Here is a 22,192-nt window from a genome sequence, read left to right as displayed (position 1 = left end):
GGCTCTAGCTAAAGTGCAAAAAATAACGGGGACAGAGGGCATCCCTGCCGCGTCCCCCTACCGAGGATGAAAATCTCAGATTTTTTATTTGCTTCTAACTTTATTGTCCATCAAGAGTTGGGACTACAATATTTACAGGATTTGCTTTTGGTTAAGCATTTGCTTCTTTGGTTTTCCATTTGGTCAAGATCAGAGACCAGTTTCCCCTAATTGATTATTTTAGATTGTTGAACTTTGGTCAGTGTCTCACATATTTCGTGGTTGTCATATATTAATTCTACCTTTAGAACTCTTTTTAAACTGTGAGTGTGGGACGATCATCTGAAGACTGAGGAAATATAAATTTTATGGTCAAGAAATGTTCCCTAACGTGTACCCCACCGTCTCCATGTACGAACTTAAAGTGCATGTAACTTCCCTCCTGTGCCAGCTATAAAGACGCAAACACATTTGCGTCCAACGTTAACATGTCCTCTTTCAGACCCACCCTGAACGGGTTGAATAGTCCGTTTCTAAGTATGCCTTGCCAACGTCTTTTTGTGGTGTACTTTACACGTTTTCCCAGCCCAGGCGAAGTAGGCCCTGCATTCTGCCATCGAGCCTTTTCCTGCCTTCAGATTCTGAAATGCCTCAGCCTGAGCCGGCCCCTGTACCCGTGAGCTCTGCCTTACTCCTGCGCGGCTCACGGCGCTTAGCTCAGCCTGTTGCCTGCCAAGACTGTATTCAACCTTCGAATTATCTGTTCTGCTCCTCGAAAATACATTCCTGCCTACTAGTTTAAGTAAACATCCTTCCAGCTGCAGAGCAAAGGGCCCGGCCTCACTGTCTCCGTCCAAGTAATTCATAGTCTCTGTTACCATGGTAGGCCCATGCCCCCTCGCATCTCATGCAGACACCTAGACGCTTATACACGCACTCACAGTCAGTATAGAATAGCCTCTGTTCGAGAGACCTTTTCCTTCTAGATAATAGGGTTCCCAAACATCAGATACCAGATATGATATAGGAACGAGTTGATCTGACATGCCAGACTTCTGTCTCTTTCCTCTAGTGTAAATGTCAAGTCCCCTGCACCCTCCAACTTTACGTCAGTCACACGTCATGCAGCTGCGCGCGCATCCTAGCTACCGATTCCTGCTGACTCTGCACTATTCTGTCATAGAGCCACCCACTTCTGACACTTACATGTGACGTTTCTAGAACACACCTCTGTGCACGCCTTAGTTCACGCCTTCTGATTACGTATTGCTAACACGTGTGCATCTTTATCTTGTCTCTTTCAGCTGTTACGCCTTCTGCATTGACTTCTATTGTGTATATTAAGTATAAAAGTAATGTAATGTCAATAAACTATGCTCTATCCCTTCCTACACCCCAGTGGTGGCAGGAACCCGATATCCAGTACCTGACCCATTCCCTTTTAAGGAATAAAACCCCTAAGAACTCTAACACCACGGACTCTGCCTCTTTCTTTCCGATTGAGTTATTTTTGTTTAAGTACTTACCTGCATAGAAATTAAGACGGTAAATCAAATATTTACCACAAGACCTTGACACTTACTAAGAATTTGATTAAAGCTACTTTTACTAGGCATAGGACGGATCTTAAAATGAGTTTGGAATGGATGAAAACAACACCCCCCGGGTATAGGTCTCTTTCTATGGAGGAAGGTTATCAATGTTATCTGCCCCACGTCATTATAAATCAACGCCAATATGTACCTACAGGGCGTCGGCTTGGTATTGTGCACCATCTGGTAGCATTTCCCACAATGAAGTTGTGCCCACCTGAATCGACCACTTGCCCAAGAGATGATATAAGTAAGCAGAGCATGATGCATTTTATACTATTCTGCAGGTTTTATTCTGGTTATAGGTGCCACTATCTTAAACCGCTTTTCATTGCACTGAATATTAGGAACTGCAAATTATTGCATTATCTGTTATTCTTAAATGACGACTAAGTGTGTTTTAACGTTGCTGTTTTTATTCTAAAGGCTATCAATTCAAGGAATAGTATTATGTATTAGATTGTATTGGCCAGGGGGAATAGTAGATTATTGATTTGTATTATATCTTATTATGAATCATGTTTTATATCCTGCTGTATTGTGATGTTTTAACTATATTTTATGTACTGTTATGGCTGTTTTTTAATTAGCTGAGTAAAGTTTGAAACTGCATTGACTGTAAAAAATATAATGTTAATCAATGTCAATGAGGTAGGTCCCGTTTACATTTCACATTTGACCATAATTTACCTTCCTAAGATTATTTGCTTTTCCCAGGATGTTGTTTTCTGTGACTTTAATTATGTAGCACATTAATTACTTTGAGCTGGATCGCCTTTTGTTCTCTGTGTTAGTTCAAATTGTGGGTAGATGTTTATAATAAAGCATGTCTGACTTTCCCTCTGGAGATGAGGCTAAAGAAAATGCGAGATTTCCACAGTGTCTGTCAGTTGGACATAAAGGTGTTCAGAATATATACTCATCCAGTCCTTGGCCTCTCTGTCTGCAGAATGCACACAGCAATGGTCATGAATGGCAACTGCAATTGTGATTCTGACACGTGAGAACGAGGTAAACAACTATCAACATATTTACAGTGCTAAAGAAAATGAAAATGCAGTGCTTACAAGTGATTAGGTGCAGTGTGTGTGTGTGTGTGTGTGTGTGTGTTTAGTAGGTAGGCAAATGAAATAAATGCAAAGCAGTACTTACAGGAGAGAGTAAAAAGAGGGTGCAGATGAGGAAAGAGATGAGGTGTGGAATATGCAAATGGAGATCGCCAGAAAGAAGTAGGTTTGAAAAAGGGGGTAAGTGTCTCACAGAGCAGCTAGAGGAAAGTACTGTGAAGGAAAGAACAAGAGTGTTTATGATACTCGGAAGACCACTGATCTCAGTAACAGAATACACGTAAAGAGGCACCAACATATTGGTTGGGTGGCATGCAATAGAATGCACCCGATTTTAGTTTACATTCTTTAAGCTACACCCTTAATTACAAAGGCCATAAGTATTGAAAAGGATTCCTAAATAGACCTCTTAAGCCACACACTTTTCAGAGGCCCCCATGGTACAAGTTGAGGGTACAGGTGGGTAGAAGGCGTCTACACACACTCTTTTCAGTGGCCCCCAAGGTACAAGTCGAGGGTACAGGTGGGTAGAAGGCGTCTACACACACTCTTTTCAGTGGCCCCCAAGGTACAAGTTGAGGGTACAGGTGGGTAGAAGGTGTCGACACCCTTTTTTCACAGGGTGGACACAGTCTACCCTGCTAAGAAGTTGGTCCCCACAGAAATATTATCAACTCATCCCGGTGTAAATTTCAGACTCCCGGACAAATTCAGCAGCGCCTGCACATTGTCGGCTTTCATTCCGAGCAACAATGAGCATGCAGGGGGCTTTGTAATTTTAAATTCCGGCGGGGTATAAAACAGAGCCGAATTTAAGGGGCCATCAGGCCTCCTTTTGTTGAAATAGCCAGGTTGGGAGCTATCTGGAGCCTCACACCTAGATGCAAATGAAATGGAATGAAAACAATAGCACACATCTTGTTATTACTTCACAAGTACACAAGAGAGTCATACTTTCAACATTTGTACAGTCCCTCTAAAGGAGAGATATGCGTGCATTGTAAGAATGTCAGATGTGTTGGTCTGCCCCAGTATATACATAAATAACAATTTAAATACCATGATTTGTTTTATTTCTTTTATAGTGCTACTTCATTTGCATCACTCGTACACATTATACATTGACAATAAATCATATGTGTGTAAATCAATGTACACAGTGTATTACTTAGGACAATGAGGGTTGCAAAGTAGGAGTCACATGCCCTTTATAACTCACTGTGCTATATTAGAAGGATTACAATTTATGAATTGAAAGTAACAAAGGGATCTCTGAGTTAAAATCAGTAACCCACTTACTCATTCCCATAAAATAAAAATCTGTCATCTGCTTGTTACATGGTGTGCTTTGCAGGAGACATAATAATACTTTAAGCTACTATGATTGAAAACTGGGACTAGACAAAACACAGATCTTTCCAGTAAATATTTTAACCTTCAGCGTTATCTTCCCATTATTATTATTCCGTGAGATTTACTGGCCACACAAAGATCTCTGCAGTGGATGCCTTAACCCCATAAGATACTTTAAAATGCAGACTTTGTAACTTATTAAGCAGGACAAATGTGCTGCCATATTTCTCCTTATTACCAATTTCTTTGACTCAGGGTTTAAAAATAGAATTGTATAAGCTGAAGCCCAGATTTTGCGTCAGGGTTGCGCCACTTTTTTGGCAAAACCCTGACAGAAAATCTAATTTGTTAAATATTGTAATGCGCTTAGATGTACTTGTGATAGACTTGCTAAACTACCCTCGGAAGAACTCATGCTAGATCTGCTCAACATATATGAGGTCTGAAGATCTGATGTCCCGTCTTGTGATGCCACATGTGATGTCATGTGTGATGTCACGCATTGTTGTCATGTGTGATGATGTTACTTGCATACTGCCTACGTTGGTTGCTCACCCCACTTCTTTTTTTGTTTTTACATTATGTCCTGGTGACCCCCACCTTCATTTTTTTTCATCCCACTGAAAGCTCTAATGGTTGATATTTTCATATAGAAAAGGAATTTGAGGTGATTGGTGCTGTGACCCTACAACATCCCATGGGGGAATGTGAAACCTCTCCCACCGTTTACGTTCCACCTGTGGTGGTCAGAGGACTGGTGGGACTAGGTTTCCAGCCATTCGATGTTGAAGCTACACATAAACTCAGGATCTTTACCAGTGTGTTTTACTTTTGACATAACTCCTTAGCTTTTAGGTTTGTTATAGGCTGTAAACAAGGCTTCTCCAAGGAGTAGCTTGTGCGCAAGTGGTAGCTCTCTAGCTGCCTAGAAGTAGCTTGCCTGTGTCCAGTCTTGCCTACTGAATTAGAAGCTTTTGCTTGACTGGATTAATATTTGTATACCAAATTTGAAAAACGTTGTATGTAAACAAGAATGTGATTATTTTCAGGACTCATAACCTAATTGTTGAATTTCAAACTATATTTACAGCTGATGTTTGAGTTATAAATCATGTGGCATTCCGGAAGGCTATTACTAATATTATTATTTTAGTGCCACGGGCAGTTAAAGATATGGTTGTTATGTATTACCCTTGTAAAGTCATCCAAAATTGACAGACTTTTTTTTACATTACTGATGGCTAATCTGCCTGATGCAGAGGTGATCACTGCGGGTAATTTAATAGAGGGAGGCCACAAGCAGAATTTTGTCTGATGTGCTTACTATTGCAGTACTAATTAGTAGCTTGGGATGTTTTTTTGGATCATAAGTATCTCTCATAAGAGAAAAGGTGGAAGAGACCCCTGCTGTAAGCTTTCTTCAGATTCTGCAAAGGGAACGTGAAAAAATCAAGAAAAGGATGGGCACAGCTTGTCTCCACTGGGGGATGCAGCATGTTCTTTGCAGATCTCATCACTAAAGAGACCAACATGTATCTTCTACTTTCTCTGGATGAAAGTAAGCAATCTCAAAGGCGGTCCTGTGGCCTGGGTCTTCAACCTCGTGACTTGCTCCCTTGCAAAACAGATGGCAGAGAAGTGGGTCAATGGATCTCGGACAATTCTGCCATAGCTGCTCCAGTGTCCTTTCTCTGACCCTTTGTATGTTGAGGATTAGGGGGGAAGGGTATTTTAAATGGACCGGCCCATTGGGCTGTATGGAAATGCACCTTACAATGTAGCTAGTCGACGGTTGCCTGCCCTGTCCTTCCTGGGGTCAACAGGCAAGACACAAACACTAGGGAAACAAACTAATCATAGAGCCACCATAGAACGGCGTTTGGGGTGAAAGGACGCTAGATGAGACGGTCTGCATTGTGGATAGCCCAGATTACAAACATAATACACTTGGCTTGTGTAGTGATATGAAGTCCCTGGCCTCTATTTTTTATTAGATAGCTCCTTTATTATCAACGTTTAAAAAGCACTACATGTGGAATTCTGCACGCCTACGATACGAGAAGCCACTCTTACCTGATGAGATGCAGGTCAGCAGGTGGGCAGGTGTGGAATAGCCATCTGAAATGTTGGTCAGTAAGTCGGGCACCTGAAGCACACTGATGGGGATACAGGAGGATATGTGTATTAGGGAAGAACGTTCTTAATACTGGTGCATAACATCGCTTTTTGAAGCTGCAGTTCGGGTACATTGCGTGCTTTAATGCCCCTCCCTTCCCTTTGGCTAATACTTTGATTGAAAATATTCTGTATAGTCATATCCTTGTGCACACACATCCATTCAGGGCACAAGCTGAGTGAGGGTAGACGGAGTTTACCCACTTTTTTCTCAAGGTGGCACCATCTACCCAGCCAAGAGGTTGGGCTCCACAGAAATACACTAAACTTTTCCCTGTGTAATTTTTAGACACCGGGACACACTCAGCAGCGCCTGCACATTGTCTTCTTTCGGTAGGAGCAGCAATGGTTAGGAGGGGAGGAGACTTATCAGATTGCAGCTGAGCCCATAACAAAGGCCGAAGTTAAGGGGCCATCAAGCCTCCTTCTGCTGTAGTATCCTGGCTGTGAGCTATTGGGAGACTCGTACCTCAAGGCATTGGAGTGGAAACAAAGACACACAGCTTATCACTTCACAGGTACTGGTAGTTACAAGAGACGCGCTTTTGACTTTGTTCAGTCCCTGTATATAAGACGTGTGCATGCACTGCAAGAATGTTAGATGTGTTGCTCTGTCTCAATAGCTACGCAAATAATTTAAATACCACTATTTTGTTTTAATTCTTTTATAGTGCTACTCATCCAAATGCAGGGTGTCAGAGTACCTTACATCACACGTACACATTGTACATTGACAAATCATATGTGTAAATCAATGTACAGGATGTGTTGCATAAGACAGTGAGGGTTACAAAGTGTAGTAGCCACATGTCTTTCATAGCTTACTGTGCTATATTAGAAGGATTATGCTTTATGATCTGCAAGTCACAAAAGAATATGGGTTAAAACCAGCAACCCACTTATCCATTTACATAAAATAAAACACTGTTGTTTGCGTGTTACAAAATGTGCTTTGCAAGAGCCATTAACAGCCTATGCTACTTTGATTTAAAACTAGAGACAAAACACAAATCTCACCAGCAAGTAAGTTAACCTGAATGGTGAGCTTACCATTATTATTATTCCCTGAGAGTTACCAGGCCCACAAAGATCTCTCCAGCATGTGTCTTTACCCTATAACATATTTTAAAGGGCAGACTTTGCAACCAATTAAGCAGAACAGATTTGCTGCCAGGGGTCTTAGTTTTGCATATTTCTTTGTGGCAGGGCTTTAAAAAAGAAATGCAAATAAGTTGAGGCCCAGGTTTTGCATCAGCGTTGGGTTACTTTTGTGGAACTTCCCCAAAGCAAAATCTACTTGTTAAATATTGTAAGGCACTGAAATATATTCATGATAGACCTACTAAACATGTGTGAGGTCTTAAGGTCTGATATCACTTCTTGTGAGGTCGTGGGTTGCGACGCCACTTCCCATGGTGCCATCTGCTGTCATTCGCCTTGATGTCACGTTCTGTGATGTCACTTGCATACTGCCTAACTTGGCTAATCCTAACACTTCTGTTTTTTTATGACTTAAGGACTGTACCCATTAGGAGCGTCCCCACCGTACCCTGGCTGCAGTCTCTCCTCTACCTCCATGCGCACCCAGTACAATATAGTGCAAAATCTACAAGTATTCGACTACACAGCACAGCAAGCTCCCACTCGTCCTCTTTATTTTTTCTCACCATAGGGAAACCGTATCTGGACTTCTTGTACTCGATAAAAAGGCCCTCCCAGAGCTTTTGCTGTTCCCTCTTCCAACGCAGAACCTCTGAGCTCCTATCTGTTGCGCTCTGATCCCGTTATTATTAGTGCTGCCTGTTTACAGCCGCTTCAGCGCCTCGCCGGGTGTAGAAAGCGCTATATAAATGCCAATAAAACACAGACTCACCACAGCACCGATCCGAGGCCGGTCACCAGCGAGTGCACCATGGACACGCTGAGGTTCCTCCACCGCCAAGTCCGCGTCCAGTCTTTCTCCACCAACCTGGGCACCGGAAGAGCCCAGAGGAGCCGGCTGAGGACTTTGAAAGTCAGGGCAAAGCCCGCCACGAGCAGCGTAGGGGAGTGAGACAGAACCATGCTGCACAGCGCGCAGCTCCCGGAGAGACCGGCGTCTGCGCTGTCTCCGAGGTCTGTCTCTCGTGTCTCCGAGGGTCGTGCTTCTGCGCTGTCTCCGAGGTCTGTCTCTCGTGTCTCCGAGGGTCGTTGCTTCTGAGCTGTCTCCGAGGTCTGTCTCTCGTCTCACCGAGGGTCTGGCCGTTGCTTCTGCGCTGTCTCCGAGGTCTGTCTCTCGTGTCTCCGAGGGTCGTGCTTCTGCACTGTCTCTGAGGTCTGTCTCTCGTCTCACCGAGGGTCGTGCTTCTGCGCTGTCTCCGAGGTCCGTCTCTCGTGTCTCCGAGGGTCGTGCTTCTGCGCTGTCTCCGAGGTCTGTCTCTCGTCTCACCGAGGGCCGTTGCTTCTGCGCTGTCTCTTAGGTCCCCCGCCTCACCGAGGGTCTCGTGCTTCTAGTCGCTGAATCAAGTTGGGAGGATTCGGAACTAGAACATTATTAATCCTACCAAATGTATCCACTGCCCTTTTGTTACACTCTGCTCCGGAGTTCTGTAGTCATTTCCCACTCTCTGACGACTCCCTCACCCGACCCTCCCCTTGCCGGGCCCTCGGGCTGCCTTTTGAGTCAGGTGAGTTCGCGGCTCAGATTAATGTAGAGCTTCGACGACTCTTTCTAATTAGTCCCTACGTCCTCGGGTTTCCTCACTTCGTCTCGCTCTCAGTTAGGCATCTCTCCTCCTTTCACTCGACAGTCTCCTCACCGTCATGACCTGGTCCTCAGGCGCACTCTGACCGGACCCTCAGACCGGCACGGTCAGTTCCCCAGGCCAGCCTCACACGCTCACTGTGTGCCTCTCACTGTGTGCCCTGGGGCAGCCTCACTCACACACTGTGTACCCTGGGGCAGCCTCACTCACTCACTGTGTACCCTGGGGCAGCCTCACAACCTCACTGTGTACCCTGAGGCAGCCTCACACCGTCACTGTGTGCCCTGGGGCAGCCTCACTGTGTGCCCTGACCCCTGAGGCAGCCTTACACCCTCACTGTGTGCCCTGAGGCTGCCTCACCCTCACTGTGTGCCATGAGGCTGCCTCACCCTCACTGTGTGCCCTGGGGCAGCCTCACACCCTCACTGTGTGCCCTGAGGCTGCCTCACCCTCACTGTGTGCCCTGAGGCTGCCTCACCCTCACTGTGTGCCCTGGGGCAGCCTCACCCTCACTGTGTGCCCTGAGGCTGCCTCACCCTCACTGTGTGCCCTGGGGCAGCCTCACACCCTCACTGTGTGCCCTGAGGCAGCCTCACCCTCACTGTGTGCCCTGAGGCAGCCTCACCCTCACTGTGTGCCCTGGGGCGGTGGCCACCCTCGCGCTGCAGGCCCAGTGAAAGCCACGAGCCTGGCGCTGACTCGTCGGTCTGCGTGCAGCTCTCTCACTCTCCAGCCCGGCTCATTTTTGGCAACGACTGCGTCTCCTGTTCCTATTTCCGTGCTCATCACGGCCCGGCCCCTTCTGGTATTCATCTTCGGAGAGACGTCAAGAAAGCGCTTCCTTCCTTCAGCCGAAAGGGGAGGGGAGCGAGCCAGAAGTAGGATCGGTTCTAGGGGGAAAGGGGGGGTGGGGAGGGCAACCCCCGCCAAGGGAGCTGCGTGATCCACCCAAGGTCCATTCACCAGCAGAATAGTATCTTCTGTTCTTTTTCTCGATGAGTAGCACCGGCCTGCAGCCTGGCATTCTTTGTCTACATTGTTTAACTTGTTTGATTAACACCATGCCTTGGAGAATGGGTGCATAGGTAGTGGGGGGAGGTGTTTTTTTTTAATGCTCATGAATATCAACGGTACACGTGACGCTGGCAAGAACTCAAAAGAGCCTGCGCAGCATACATGCCAGCAGCATTTGGAAGGAAGAAGTAGAGAGGTTTTGAAAAAGAATCCGGGAGAATTTAATTTCTCCATTGACTTGTTTCGAACGGGCACTTATATGTGGCCGGCTGCTCAAACAAAGCCATTTTTGGCAGTGCGGGAGACTCCCGCCTGAATCGGGTGTGTTGGCATGTATGCACAAGCGTCCATTACACATGACCTCATCATCGCTTCCTCTCCCAGTCCTTCCCTAGTGAGATTTTGCTCATGTAAACCAATCAGTCACCCTTTCCTAAGTTTTCTGCTATTTCTATTTCCCCTGGGCCTCTATCCAAAACTATTAAATCCGGCTTTGACATTTTTGTCCAGTTTTAATCACAATTTATAGCCGCTCGCGGGCAGTGAGTGAGTCATGATACTTCACTCGTGTCAGTCAGGCAACCAATCATTTTAAATCGTAACCAAGTCATAAATCAAGTCATAACTTACAATACTCATGCTTTAACTCATAAATCAAACCATAAATCAATTAAATTACTCCAAGTCATAAATTACTAGAGTTGATACTTAGTTCTGTCAAAGATAATTAACGTGAGTTCTGATTAATGGTTAGGAGGGCATCCTAAACTCAATGCACTCTTCGATGCTGGGGTTTGTATGGTGGGGTATCAATGTAACCTGAGGTGGGCTTAACTGGCTACCTTGCTTGTTCTCGTTCTGACCAACAATCTGGCAGGCATGGGCTGCAAGGGCCTTGTTCTGGGTCCCTTTTCTAGCTGACCTGACCTGTCAAGAGGCCTCCCCCAGCATGCTGCATACCTCTTCCCACTCCTGGTCGTGGATATTACCGCCTCCTAACTGAAATGTTGCACCAGCTCTTCGTTTCGGGCGTGGGTGGGTGAGCTCTGTTTGATGTGCCTGTTGCCTCGCCTGCAGGAACCAGCAATTTTGTCTCTGGGGCCTTAAATCCCTCCTGCCCCTTTAACCTCACTGGGTCCTCCTCAACTCCGCCGCTCCCGGGGCGTGGAGAGGTGCCCCTCACTTTTAGCCATTTACGTCTCTCTCGACCCCTTCCTTATGCTGGGGCGCCATTTCACCATTTTCTTTCCATGCCGTTGCTGGCTGCGTCCTGCGGCCCTTTGGGAGGGTTACATTCTCTGGCTTTCTTATGCCTGCTCTGCAGAGGCGTAGCTAGAGCCTCGGATTGCCGCCCCGGGAGGGGGGGGGGGTGCTGGGGAAAAAGGACAGCGAGCACTTGAAAGAGGTCCGAGAGCCACGTAGTATTGCTGCTAATAGTTACCTCGATCATGCAAGTTACATGCACATACATGACCCGGTCCAAGGCTACACAGTTGAATACACCAGTGACTGGCAGTACAAGAGAGAACACACAGACAATTGCTTTCTTCCAGACTTGAGGTTCCACACCCCTCTTCAAAGATTGATTGCACACCTGCAGTGTAGAAAGAGTGAGATCATCGACCAGCTCTTTCCATATCCTCGGAGGTTAGGGGATCCAAGGGATATCCCGAGGTAGTGGCCCAGGTGATCCTCCGAGATAGCATCACAGGTTAAGCCTGCCATCATGGTTGTCAGCAGAGTCCTTTAGGGTCATAGTGGCACTTAACACCGATAGTTCGGTAAAGCTCTGGCCACCAGTAGCTCTTAACAGTGTCTCAGATCAGGGGATGCTGTCTTAACAGATGTAAAAATGTCTTCCAAAATCTTGCTGATATTTTTATCAAAGAAATCAGCCAGATCATCACAGAGTTCCTAGGAAGATGTAACTTCTTGCTTTGAGCAATCCAAGTCTGTTAGTCCCCGAAGAATTTCAAAAACCTTTTTTGCCCCATTGTTGGCTCCAAGAGTATTATTAGCATGAAATGGCTTCACCGACCTCTCTTTTATAATCACCTACCGCACTCTTAAGACACTTTTTATATGCATCGGAATAACCCCTAGGCCATTCGCCAATATGCATCAGCCTAACACTTCCATGTGTTACAACTCCGTGTCTTGTGGGGTGTATGGCTCAGCCTGCTGATGGAAGCCTGAACATTTAAACTTTCCAGTGTTGGGTGTTACAGGAGAAAGAATGGGCCCCCTGAGGCTGGCTTATGCCTTCTGGCTATTTGTTTATTAACTAGGGTGCAAGTTCCTTGCCTTGCCCAGGTGCCCGTATTGTGTCCATCAGTGCTTTACTAAAGGGCAAGAAAGGCTCTTGGAAGGTCTGCCACTGAAATCAAGGGAGTGAGCTCGGGATCCGTGCCATGGAAAGAAAGGAACTAATGTCAGTGCATGGAGGTGGCGTCTATGTAGGGTCCAGGCATCACTTTCAGGATGGGACGGAACGGATACAGAGCAGAGCCGCACGATGGAACCAATCAATGTGCAAGGGAATAGCTGAGAAAAAATCTCTGGATCCAGTCTGGTGCTGGGGAGTAGTCACAGGGTGAAGAATCTGCAGTTAGAACCATGAATATGGTGAAGCTCAGAGATGAAAAAGATTCAGGTTTTCACCAGTGCCTGACAACACATTATCACCATCACCAATGCTTTCAAGATGACAGGGCCTTGTGAAGCTTATCATAACAAAAACTCTGAAGAACGTTTGAACATATCACTCAACGGGAGACACTGGAGGACTGCTTAAAAATGATTTGGGAAAGGCTAGACTGCCAAACACTCTATGGGCTAACAAAGATCTACAAGGAAATCCTCAAACTCTCAAGATAACTTTAGACTCTCCATTTACAAACCAAAGTGGATAAGGGTAAATATACATGGATTAGGAAAATATATTCCATGCTTCAATGACAGGCACTTCTCATTTCCCACGAACAACCGCTCAGGCTATTTCCATACAAAAGTAAATTTAAAACATCAACCACTGAAACATCAAAAAGCTACACTCAATGATGCACCTCTTCATCCCACCCTTTCCTTTTCCGCTGCCAATATCTTTTACAGACCCCAAATGATACTTGTTGTATCACATATCTGAATGCAATGACAGAAACAGCAAAATACAAGACAGTTGGCACACTATGATAAACACAGCTTTTTAGTGTAAGTGTTTTTAAACCACGCCCTTCATTAAATCGGCCAACCCCCTTTGAGAGACCACACCCCCCCACCCCACCAGTTTTTTCATCCCACTGAAAGCCCTGTTGGCAGCTATGCTGCCACTCACTAAATGTCCCCTCGGCCCCTGAAAGCTCTCCTCTTACCTCACTCGTGACTCGCTCCAGGGTTTCTATACCAGGCAGCCAGGGGTGGTTGATTCAACTTAATCAGCAGCCAGAGATCCAGCAAATTGCCCAGAGAGCAGCACAGCACAGCGTGTGATGCGTCACTGCTATGTCGTTCTCATCGCGACCGAGGACAGGGCTGGCGAAAATAATTAATCATTTAATGTCGCCCCCAGGGCCGTCATTGGTAGCGCTTGCGTGCTACAAGATTGATTGACGGCCCTGGAGGCTGAGACGGACCTGCGGGCCCAACAGTCAAGAGCTGAGCTCATCAGCAAATTGAAACGCGGGACCGGGACGTCGTGGCCGCAATTTTTGAAGCACTGTGACTGCCGCAGTTATAACAGCAGCAGGTCAGGTGCACGCAGCGCGCACTTTCAAACTGGGCCGCGCGCGGCCTTTATAATTTATTTGGGGACACAGTGTCCCCAAATAAATTATAAAGACCGCAACAGGCCACCAGTGTCACACGGTCGCCCCCAAAATTGTGCCGCCTGGGGAGGACCACCCCCACCCCACCTAGCTACGCCACTGCTGCTCTGCTGCCTGGCACCCTATAAACCTGGTACTCTGTCCACTCACCCAAAGCGATTAAATAGAGGCGACACATACGGGACTGAAGACAAAAGCTGCAGTTTTTTAGTTAAATAATTTTTATTAGAGGAAAAGAACATATAAATACAAATATAATATTACATTCAGAAGAGGAAATATATAACAAAAAATGATAAAGTACTATAATCTATAAAAAATAATAAGAGAAGAAATATGTAATCAAAAGATTGCTTATATATGTCATAATACACCTAGTTGTAGAATTGTTCTTGGGTGTATTATGACATATGTATAAAGGCCTCTGTTTTAATCACAGTTTATAGCTTGTGGCAGACAACTGGCCATACAGTGTTATAAACCCTGCATCCCCTAATGCGGTTGGCTCCCTGAAAGGTAAGGTAGGCCATTCTTCACACTCCATCTGCCATGCTATTTACATCTATTTTGATGCCATTGGTACAGTGTCTTTGTGCTCTTTGTCTTAACACTGCTGTGGTTTTCATTTTACTGTTCAAAAATTGTACGTTAAATACTGCATCTGGCCCCCAAGCTAAAATGAAGTGAAATGAAATGAAGAATTTCTAAAGCGCAACATGACCCAGATGTATCTAGGCGCTAAAGCCATTAAAAGGCAGTTATGCCCAGAGAAATGTTACTTGGGAACAAAAGGGGTTAGGTCCTTTATGTGGTGAGGGCTAGACCTAATATCAATAGAGAACAACACAAAGTACCCAAACCACAGTGACTCAATAAGTTTTTTTGATACAGGGTAAGAAACCAATTGATTGTCGCTTCCCTAGACACCATTATTTTGTGTCAATCATTTTGTATTTTTTATATTTTCAAAGAATTGCTGACAGAACAAGACATTGATTGCAAATATTTACAAGGCTAAACAAACTTTAACAAACATTAAAGGCAAAGACTATTTACACATTTAGAAACCATTATGTCACACATTAGAAAGTATTCTCACATCAGACATTAAACAAAACAATTATTGAAAAAATAATACAAACATTTTTATCACAAACAACAAAAAAATTGCAAACACTGAATGAGAGAAACTAGGGGTTGGGAGGATAGAATATAATTAATTAAATGACATATATATTTTAATGCTGGACCAGCCGGTCCTAGCTTTTGTACAACAATGATACTTTGTATCTCCCAAACAACACTGCCGACGCGTTTCTAGACCAGACTGGAGTCACTAGTCTGTCTTCAGGGCTGTATGTGTCTTGTATCTGTAGGATACAAAAGCAATGTTTTGCTTAGTCTAGTGTGTGGGATCCTTATTACCATGAAGTAGCTATAATGACGGTGTGCGCTACATACCAAGGCTGCTCAATGTAGAATTTCAGAGGAGGTCTTTTGGAGGTCCGTTTAAATGAATAGGGTGGCCGTACAGAGAAGCCTAGAAAGATTTTAAGGATGTTTTTTAATTACATGATTGATTCATTCATTATGCTAGTGGCTGAGTCAGTTTGGAGAAGTGAAAGCATACCTTTTACTTTGGGTAGTGCCGAGTGCTGGCAGGATCCATTAGGAGCAGCGTAACCATCAATTTGGATTCTGAGATATGGGAGAGATTGACATTCAGAGGCTTGGCGGCGTGCAAATGGTGTTTCACACTCGCTTGGAGAATTCGAAGAAAGGTTGCCTACCTTGATTTGATCTCTCGTTTGCGCATGAAAGGGGTTGTTAATTTCAGCGTTCTAAAGGGAAAAACAAAGCGCGACCGTAGTGGGATGTTCTTGCTAGTTCAGCGCTAGGCGAGCGCGTGTTAGTGCAGATGGGGCAAATACCTGTAGCTGGAGCTGCTGCTCTGTGCTGCTGGATTCGAATTTCTCTCAATAAAGATGGCCGCCGCTGTTTCCTGTTTGTTATATATGCAGAAACTGTGCTGATGCATTATGGGGCATGTAGTCCCATAAATCGCAATTACTTAAAAACAAATTGTTATTGTCAGGAAAATCATGTGTGGGTGCTGGGCATATTATCGACAACACCTTATCGTAGTTTGAAAGTAATGGGTACATCACTCCCAAATATTTGATGTATTGTTTGTTTTAAGGCAAAGAATGACTCTGCTAGGATGTGCTAGCGTTTTGGGTGGCTTCTCGGGGCCAGGGACCTATTCTCATGAGATAGAGGACCAAGACCAGCGGGCAAACCAGGGATGTCTAACCAGTGCAAATCAGGACAGATGTAATTAGATATGCGCTATCTCAGACAGGTTATTCAAACCAGTCTGTGCACTGTTAAATTTTAAAATCAGATACGCTTCTTTTTGTAACAGAATGCGCTCAACGTCGTGGCATTTTGACCTGGAATTCATAGTGTCCAGAACAGACCATTTCAATTCTTGTTCATTGTGGGACTTCTCACAGAAATGCTCCACCATTGGAGCAGACATCACCTTTTTCTTAATTCGCGATCGATGCTGCTTATTTTTTGGTTGACTTGCTGACTGGTTTTTCCAATGTAAATTAATTGGCACGGACATAGAATCATGTACACAACGTTTTTTGTTCTGCAATTAGAAAATTCTTTGTGCTTCCACTTGATCGCATGATGTACAAACTTGTCGCCTTCTATTGTGCTGGAGCAGGCGACGCAGTTACCACACTTGTGGTGGCCCTCGATAGGCTTGAGATTCCATTGCGCCAATAAGTCACTTTTGGGCTTAGGAATAACCACATCAGCTCGGATGAGTTCCTGGCCAAAGCTGCGATTTTTTCTGTAGGCAAAAATGGGTTTGGGGAACGGACAGCTCAACCCCTCCAACAAATGCCAATTCCTTAATACAGCCTGTCTTCGTTTGTGTGTGTCCGGGCAGAAGATGGTGACGCACACGAGTTTCTCCAAAGGTGCGCACTGTTTGGTTTCTAATAAACATTCTCTAGGCGTATATTTGGCATGCTTAAGAGAATGTTTGAGGAGCTTCCGTGGATAACCACGCTCTTGCATATCACAGCAAAATGCTTGGGCATGCAGCTCATAGTCTTGTATTTCTGAGCAATTCCGTCTTATTCTTAATAATTGCCCATAGGGTAAGTTAGCTTTTAGACTGCGGGGATGTACACTCCTATGGTGTAAAATCGTGTTTCTGTCGGTGTCTTTCCTGAACAATGATGAAACCAACCGACCGTCCACACACCTCATTTCAATATCCCAAAAAGTCATCCGGCTAGGGCTATTTTCTATCGAGAATTTTATATCTCTGTGCCTAGTGTTAAGCCATCCGTGAAAGGCCATTAAATCGGTGTGGCTCCCCTGCCACAAGAGCCAGACGTCGTCTATGTACCTGTACCACTGTAGTATTTGATGTTTAAAGGGATTATTCATGTCCACAAACCTTTCTTCATACTGCGCCATGAAGAGCACCGCCATTTCTGGGGCATAAGGACATCCCATGGCGGTGCCCTCCACTTGCATGTAGAACTGACCGTTAAAGGTGAAGTAATTTCTCTTCAGTGCTATTGCTGCCAATTCTTTTTCTGTCAGCAATTCTTTGAAAATATAAAAAATACAAAATGATTGACACAAAATAATGGTGTCTAGGGAAGCGACAATAAATTGGTTTCTGACCCTGTATCAAAAAAACGTATTGAGTCACTGTGGTTTGGTTACTTTGTGTTGTTCACTGCAAAAAAATGTTACTGGCAGAGACAGGTTTTTAAGCGCTTCCTGAACTGTAGCAGTTTGTGTTCGGTTTTTAGGTCTTGCCTGAGCCAGCGCATGCACCACTCTGCAAGACATTTAGTATGTGGGGTTTTCAAAGTGCTACCCCACGCTTTTGCTGGCCTAGCGCTTGCGGATTACGCGCGCGTGCAGGCGTGCAGCTGCCAGTTTTCAGCGTCGGAGGCGCCATCTGGACTGTCATCAGTTTCAGTTCTGTTGCTGATCACTTTCGCGCGCGCTCACACAACTCCCGGTCACGGCCACAAGCCTTGTGTAAACAAACATTACCGGCTTGTTTTTAACAAATAAATTGAGCGCGTGCATTTTGTAATTATTAATAGTTAGGCAATAAAACTAAACATCCTTCCATTAACTTTTAATATAAAAAAACAACATGCTCTCTCACTAAAATGCAGCCTCGCGTGACAATTATACAATTATTTCGTACTTAAAAATACTTCGCGCGCGCGCACACAACTCCAGGTCGCGGCCACACGTCTTGTTATTCTAGCTTTTTGGACTGGCTGAGACCTACTTTCGCATCCTGGCCAAAATATTATCTGGCCACAGGAGATCTTTGTCTTAAAGTATAGAATTACTTCTCTTAAGACTTCCGGGCTAGACTGCCATGCCAATCACTCTATCTGGGCTCTTGCCCCCCATTTCCTTTCCGCCTACCCCTCCCTTGCCTTCTCTTACACTTCCTCCTTGCCACTCTCCAATCATACCTTCCTCCCCCAAATCCGTACCAGCAACACTCTGTGTCCCTGCCTTTCTTTCCCGTTCCAGTGCTCACTCTGTCTGCTTCCTAGGTGCCCCTGCCTTTCTCTCATGGCTGCCCCTTCCTCCCCCATCTCTACTCTTACCACTCTCCATGGTACTTGCTTCTCCTCTTACCCACTTCGTTATTCTTGATACCCTGCCTTTCTCTCATGCTCCTTCTTTGCTGTCCTAGTTGCGACAATGCCCCGCCTCTCTCATCATGCACCCTCTCTGGTACCTTCGTGCCCAAAGCCTTATTGCCTTATTCTCTCAATACTGCTTCCGACTGCACTGCATCGAACTGTACTATACTGTGATTTTTATGTCTCTGCCTTCAGTGCTCGTTCAGTCTGCATTTTTTTTTTAACTAAAAGTGTGTACCATTTTCAGTAATCAGTTTAGGTGTCCCCTCAAGAAGGAGTCAACAACAAATTATACATCTATTTTGAATAGTAATCAATCATCACAATAAAATGCATATTGTCAGAGGATAACACATGGGACGGCCCTGAAAAATCCAAATGAACCTTGATGCACAGTCCATCAGTTAAATGAACTGGGTGTAAAGGCTTCTCATGACTTCCAATGCTGATCTGAAACAATACATTGTGGACAAGTATTGATAAAAACCCTAGCTTGGGCATCCATTGATGTCCACAACGAAGTGTCAAAAATAGCCATGTGTCCCTCATCCGCAAATCTCAAAAACGTGTTCATTCAAATCTAGTGGGAAAACAAAACCACTCAGCCATCCAGACATTCTCTGAGCTGACAAACATCGATAGTATCCACAGCCCACTCATAGTCATCATACTCCAAATCAGAAGCCGCAGATCAAGGCAAGGCAAACAAGAAAAACAATGAATTCAAAAATGTTTACCCCTTGTATATGTTTCACTTGCATGCCGTATTTTTTCTGCAGGGGTCTTCTGTGGGGAGTTTACAGAGGGCATATTGTCACGCATTCAGGGGCCCACTTTAGGGTGGTTAATCGCTGCGTGGAATCTGGTGTTCAGCAGATTTCCTCTGATCCGTCTCTGCGCCTCCTATTTAGGCCTCGCTATTATATCCCGCAGGGATTAATAGGCGAGTATATAGTAGGCAAAACAAACTCTTGACCAAGCGCGGATTACGTGCAGTTCATGAGATCCAGTCGTGTGAGACGCGCGTGCACGTCAAACCCATCAGCCTCGCACCAGACTTCAATGGAATGCCTCCCAAGCTGCTCCCCTGCCCCCCCATCAGCCTTCAAAGCAATGCCCTCCCGCCCGCCCCCCCACAGCAATGCCAAAAGCTTGTTTACAATAGCGTTCTCGTGTTACTTGCAGCTTTGCACTGCCACCATCACCATCTCCTGCTCGTGTTTTTACGCACTTTCATGGCCAATGCTTGTCTCTATGCTTTTTCTCCTCACCCTTCATCTCCCTTTCCTTTGGTCTCCGTTTCTCCACTTCTTAATCACCGTCTTTCTTTGTTTCCTGCTCTCTCTTTTGCCCTTTTCCTCGTTCTCTTCCTACTGTTTCTTCCTTCTGCTTCTTTTCACTCGGAGCAAACTTTTGCCCTGCTCTCCCCCTCTCTTTTCGCCCCTATTTGTTTTCCGTACCCAGTCCCGCTTCCGCCCTCCCTGCACGTTCCTTGGTCCTTCCTCTTCCAATCTCTCCATTTCTTCGACCTAGCTCGCACTCTTCCTCCTAGCGCCGCCTTTGGTTTCCCATTTCGCTCTCAATCTTTCCCCGTCCTCCTTTCCATTTTCTCTCACTCTCCTATCCTAATGCCAAGAGCTTGTTTACAATAACGTTCTCGTGTTACTTGCAGCTTTGCACTGCCACCATCACCATCTCCTGCTCGTGTTTTCACGCACTTTCACGGCCAATGCTTGTCTCTATGCTTTTTCTCCTCACCCTTCATCTCCCTTTCCTTTGGTCTCCGTTTCTCCACCTCTTAATCACAGTATTTCTTTGTTTCCTGCTCTCTCTTTCGCCCTTTTCACCGTTCTCTTCCTACTGTTTCTTCCTTCTGCTTCTTTTCACTCTGAGCAAACTTTTGCCCTGCTCTCCCCCTCTCTTTTCGCCCCTATGTGTTTTCTGTGCACAATCCGGCTTCCCCCCTCCCTGCACGTTCTTCAGTCCTTCCTCTGCCAATCTCTCCATTTCTTCTCCCTAGCTCGCCCTCTTCCTCCTAGCGCCGCCTTTGGTTTCCCATTTCGCTCTCAAGCATTCCCCGTCCTCTTTTCCATTTTCTCTCACTCTCCTATCCTATCCCTCCCTCCTCTAATTATTCTTCCATTTATCACCCCCCAGTCATGGCCTGGCGCCAGCCCCTCCCCGCCTCGCTCCCTCTCATTGGCTCTGGCAGGCATCCCTGTTGTTTTCAGCCCAGACCCTTTGGCATGCTTTGTCTCCAATTGATAAAAACATCTGGAAGAATCCATTGAAGGCGGAGCTCGGTTCCTCGTGCTCGGATTTCACTCCTCCCTCGCACACCACGTCGCACCCTCTCGTTCACTCCTCTCCGGGCCGTGCACACCCACTCTTTCAAGCCATTCCTTCCACGAGCATCCCTTCTTTCTCCATCCAGCTTTCACTCCCCTCATCATTATCCTCCAACATTTCTCCCCCTCCTCGCTCACTTTCTTCTCCTCTCTATCCTTCACGTCCCCCTTTTCTCCTCCCCTTATCTACCCTTGCTCATTCTGCGGATCTCTCTGTCCCCTTCTCTTTCACCAGGTTCTCTTCCACTCTTCCTTCTAGCATTCCCCATCTGCCCACGCATTCTTGGATTCTCCAGTTTAAAGTACTCTGCGCCCCTTTAACTTTGTGACCCCTTCCCCCTCTCAGGTTTTATCTTTTCTTCTCTGTTCTTGCATGTCATCTCTCTCACACACACAATCTCTCTCTCACACACACACACTCTCTCTCTCACACACACACACTCTCTCACACACACACTCTCTCTCTCTCACACACAGTACAGCCTTCTACCGCCACCACTCTACCGCCCTCTCCAGCGCACACACTCTAGCGCACACACTCTAGCGCCACCACTCTACCCTCCAACTCCACCCTCAAAATCCACCATCCAAATCCACCATCTAAGTACTACTACACCCTCCAAATCCACCCTCCGATTACACCCTCTAACTCTACCACCCAACTACAGCCTCCAACTCAAAACTCCAAATCCACCCTCCAACTACAAATCCACCCTCCAACACCACCCTCCAAAAACACCATCCAACTCCACCCTCCAACTCCACCGTCCAACTCCACCCTCCAACTCCAACATCCAAATACACCCTACAAATCCACCCTCCAACTACAACTCCAGCCTCCAAATCCACCCTCCAAATCCAAATCCAACCTCAAACTACAACTACAGACTCCAACTCCACCCTCAAAATCCAACTCCACCCTACAACTTCACCATCCATCTCCAACCTCCAAATCCACCATCCAAATCCACCCTCCAACTCCACCCTCCAACACAACCCTCCAAATACACACTCCAACTCCACCCTCCAACTCCACCCTCCAAATCCACCCTCCAAATCCACCCTCCAAATCCACCCTCCAAATACACCATCCAAATACACCAACCAACTACAACTCCAGTCTCAAACTCCACCCTCCAACTCCAACTCCACCCTCCAAATGTAACTCCACCTAACTTTTATTTAAGTATTAATTATTTAAAAATAATAAACCATTGTTATTTGTAAAATCAATACTTCTAAGTCCCGTAAATACAAAACATGTTGCATTAAAAATGCTATAGGTGTCACATTGTCAAAAAATAAAAGTATTAGCATTGTAAATGACAAAGCTATTAATTTCACAATTTTCAAAAATAACACATAAATAACAAATTTGTCA

At 45.5% G+C, this 22,192-nt stretch overlaps 1 protein-coding gene and 1 pseudogene across 1 annotated transcript in view; one reads left to right on the top strand and one right to left on the bottom strand.

Moving 5' to 3' along the window:
• LOC147730341 (LHFPL tetraspan subfamily member 5 protein pseudogene) overlaps positions 1-4,826 on the top strand; it is a 28,750-nt pseudogene extending 23,924 nt beyond the window's left edge.
• The window catches only part of TLCD1 (TLC domain containing 1), a 63,361-nt gene extending 53,590 nt beyond the window's left edge, over positions 1-9,771 (bottom strand). The window contains exons 1-2 of the mRNA XM_086955149.1: positions 8,040-9,771; positions 6,065-6,147 (exon numbers count right to left, since the gene is read on the bottom strand). Of these exons, the coding sequence (XP_086811275.1) occupies positions 6,065-6,147; positions 8,040-8,230 (274 nt within the window). The 5' untranslated portion in view covers positions 8,231-9,771. The remainder of the gene's footprint in view (positions 1-6,064; positions 6,148-8,039) is intronic.
• Between the last annotated feature and the right edge of the window lie 12,421 nt (positions 9,772-22,192).

Source organism: Lissotriton vulgaris, chromosome 2_1 (assembly GCF_964263255.1).
Source record: "Lissotriton vulgaris chromosome 2_1, aLisVul1.2, whole genome shotgun sequence".
Classification (NCBI taxonomy): domain Eukaryota; kingdom Metazoa; phylum Chordata; class Amphibia; order Caudata; family Salamandridae; genus Lissotriton; species Lissotriton vulgaris.
This window is presented reverse-complemented; position numbering and strand designations above follow the sequence as displayed.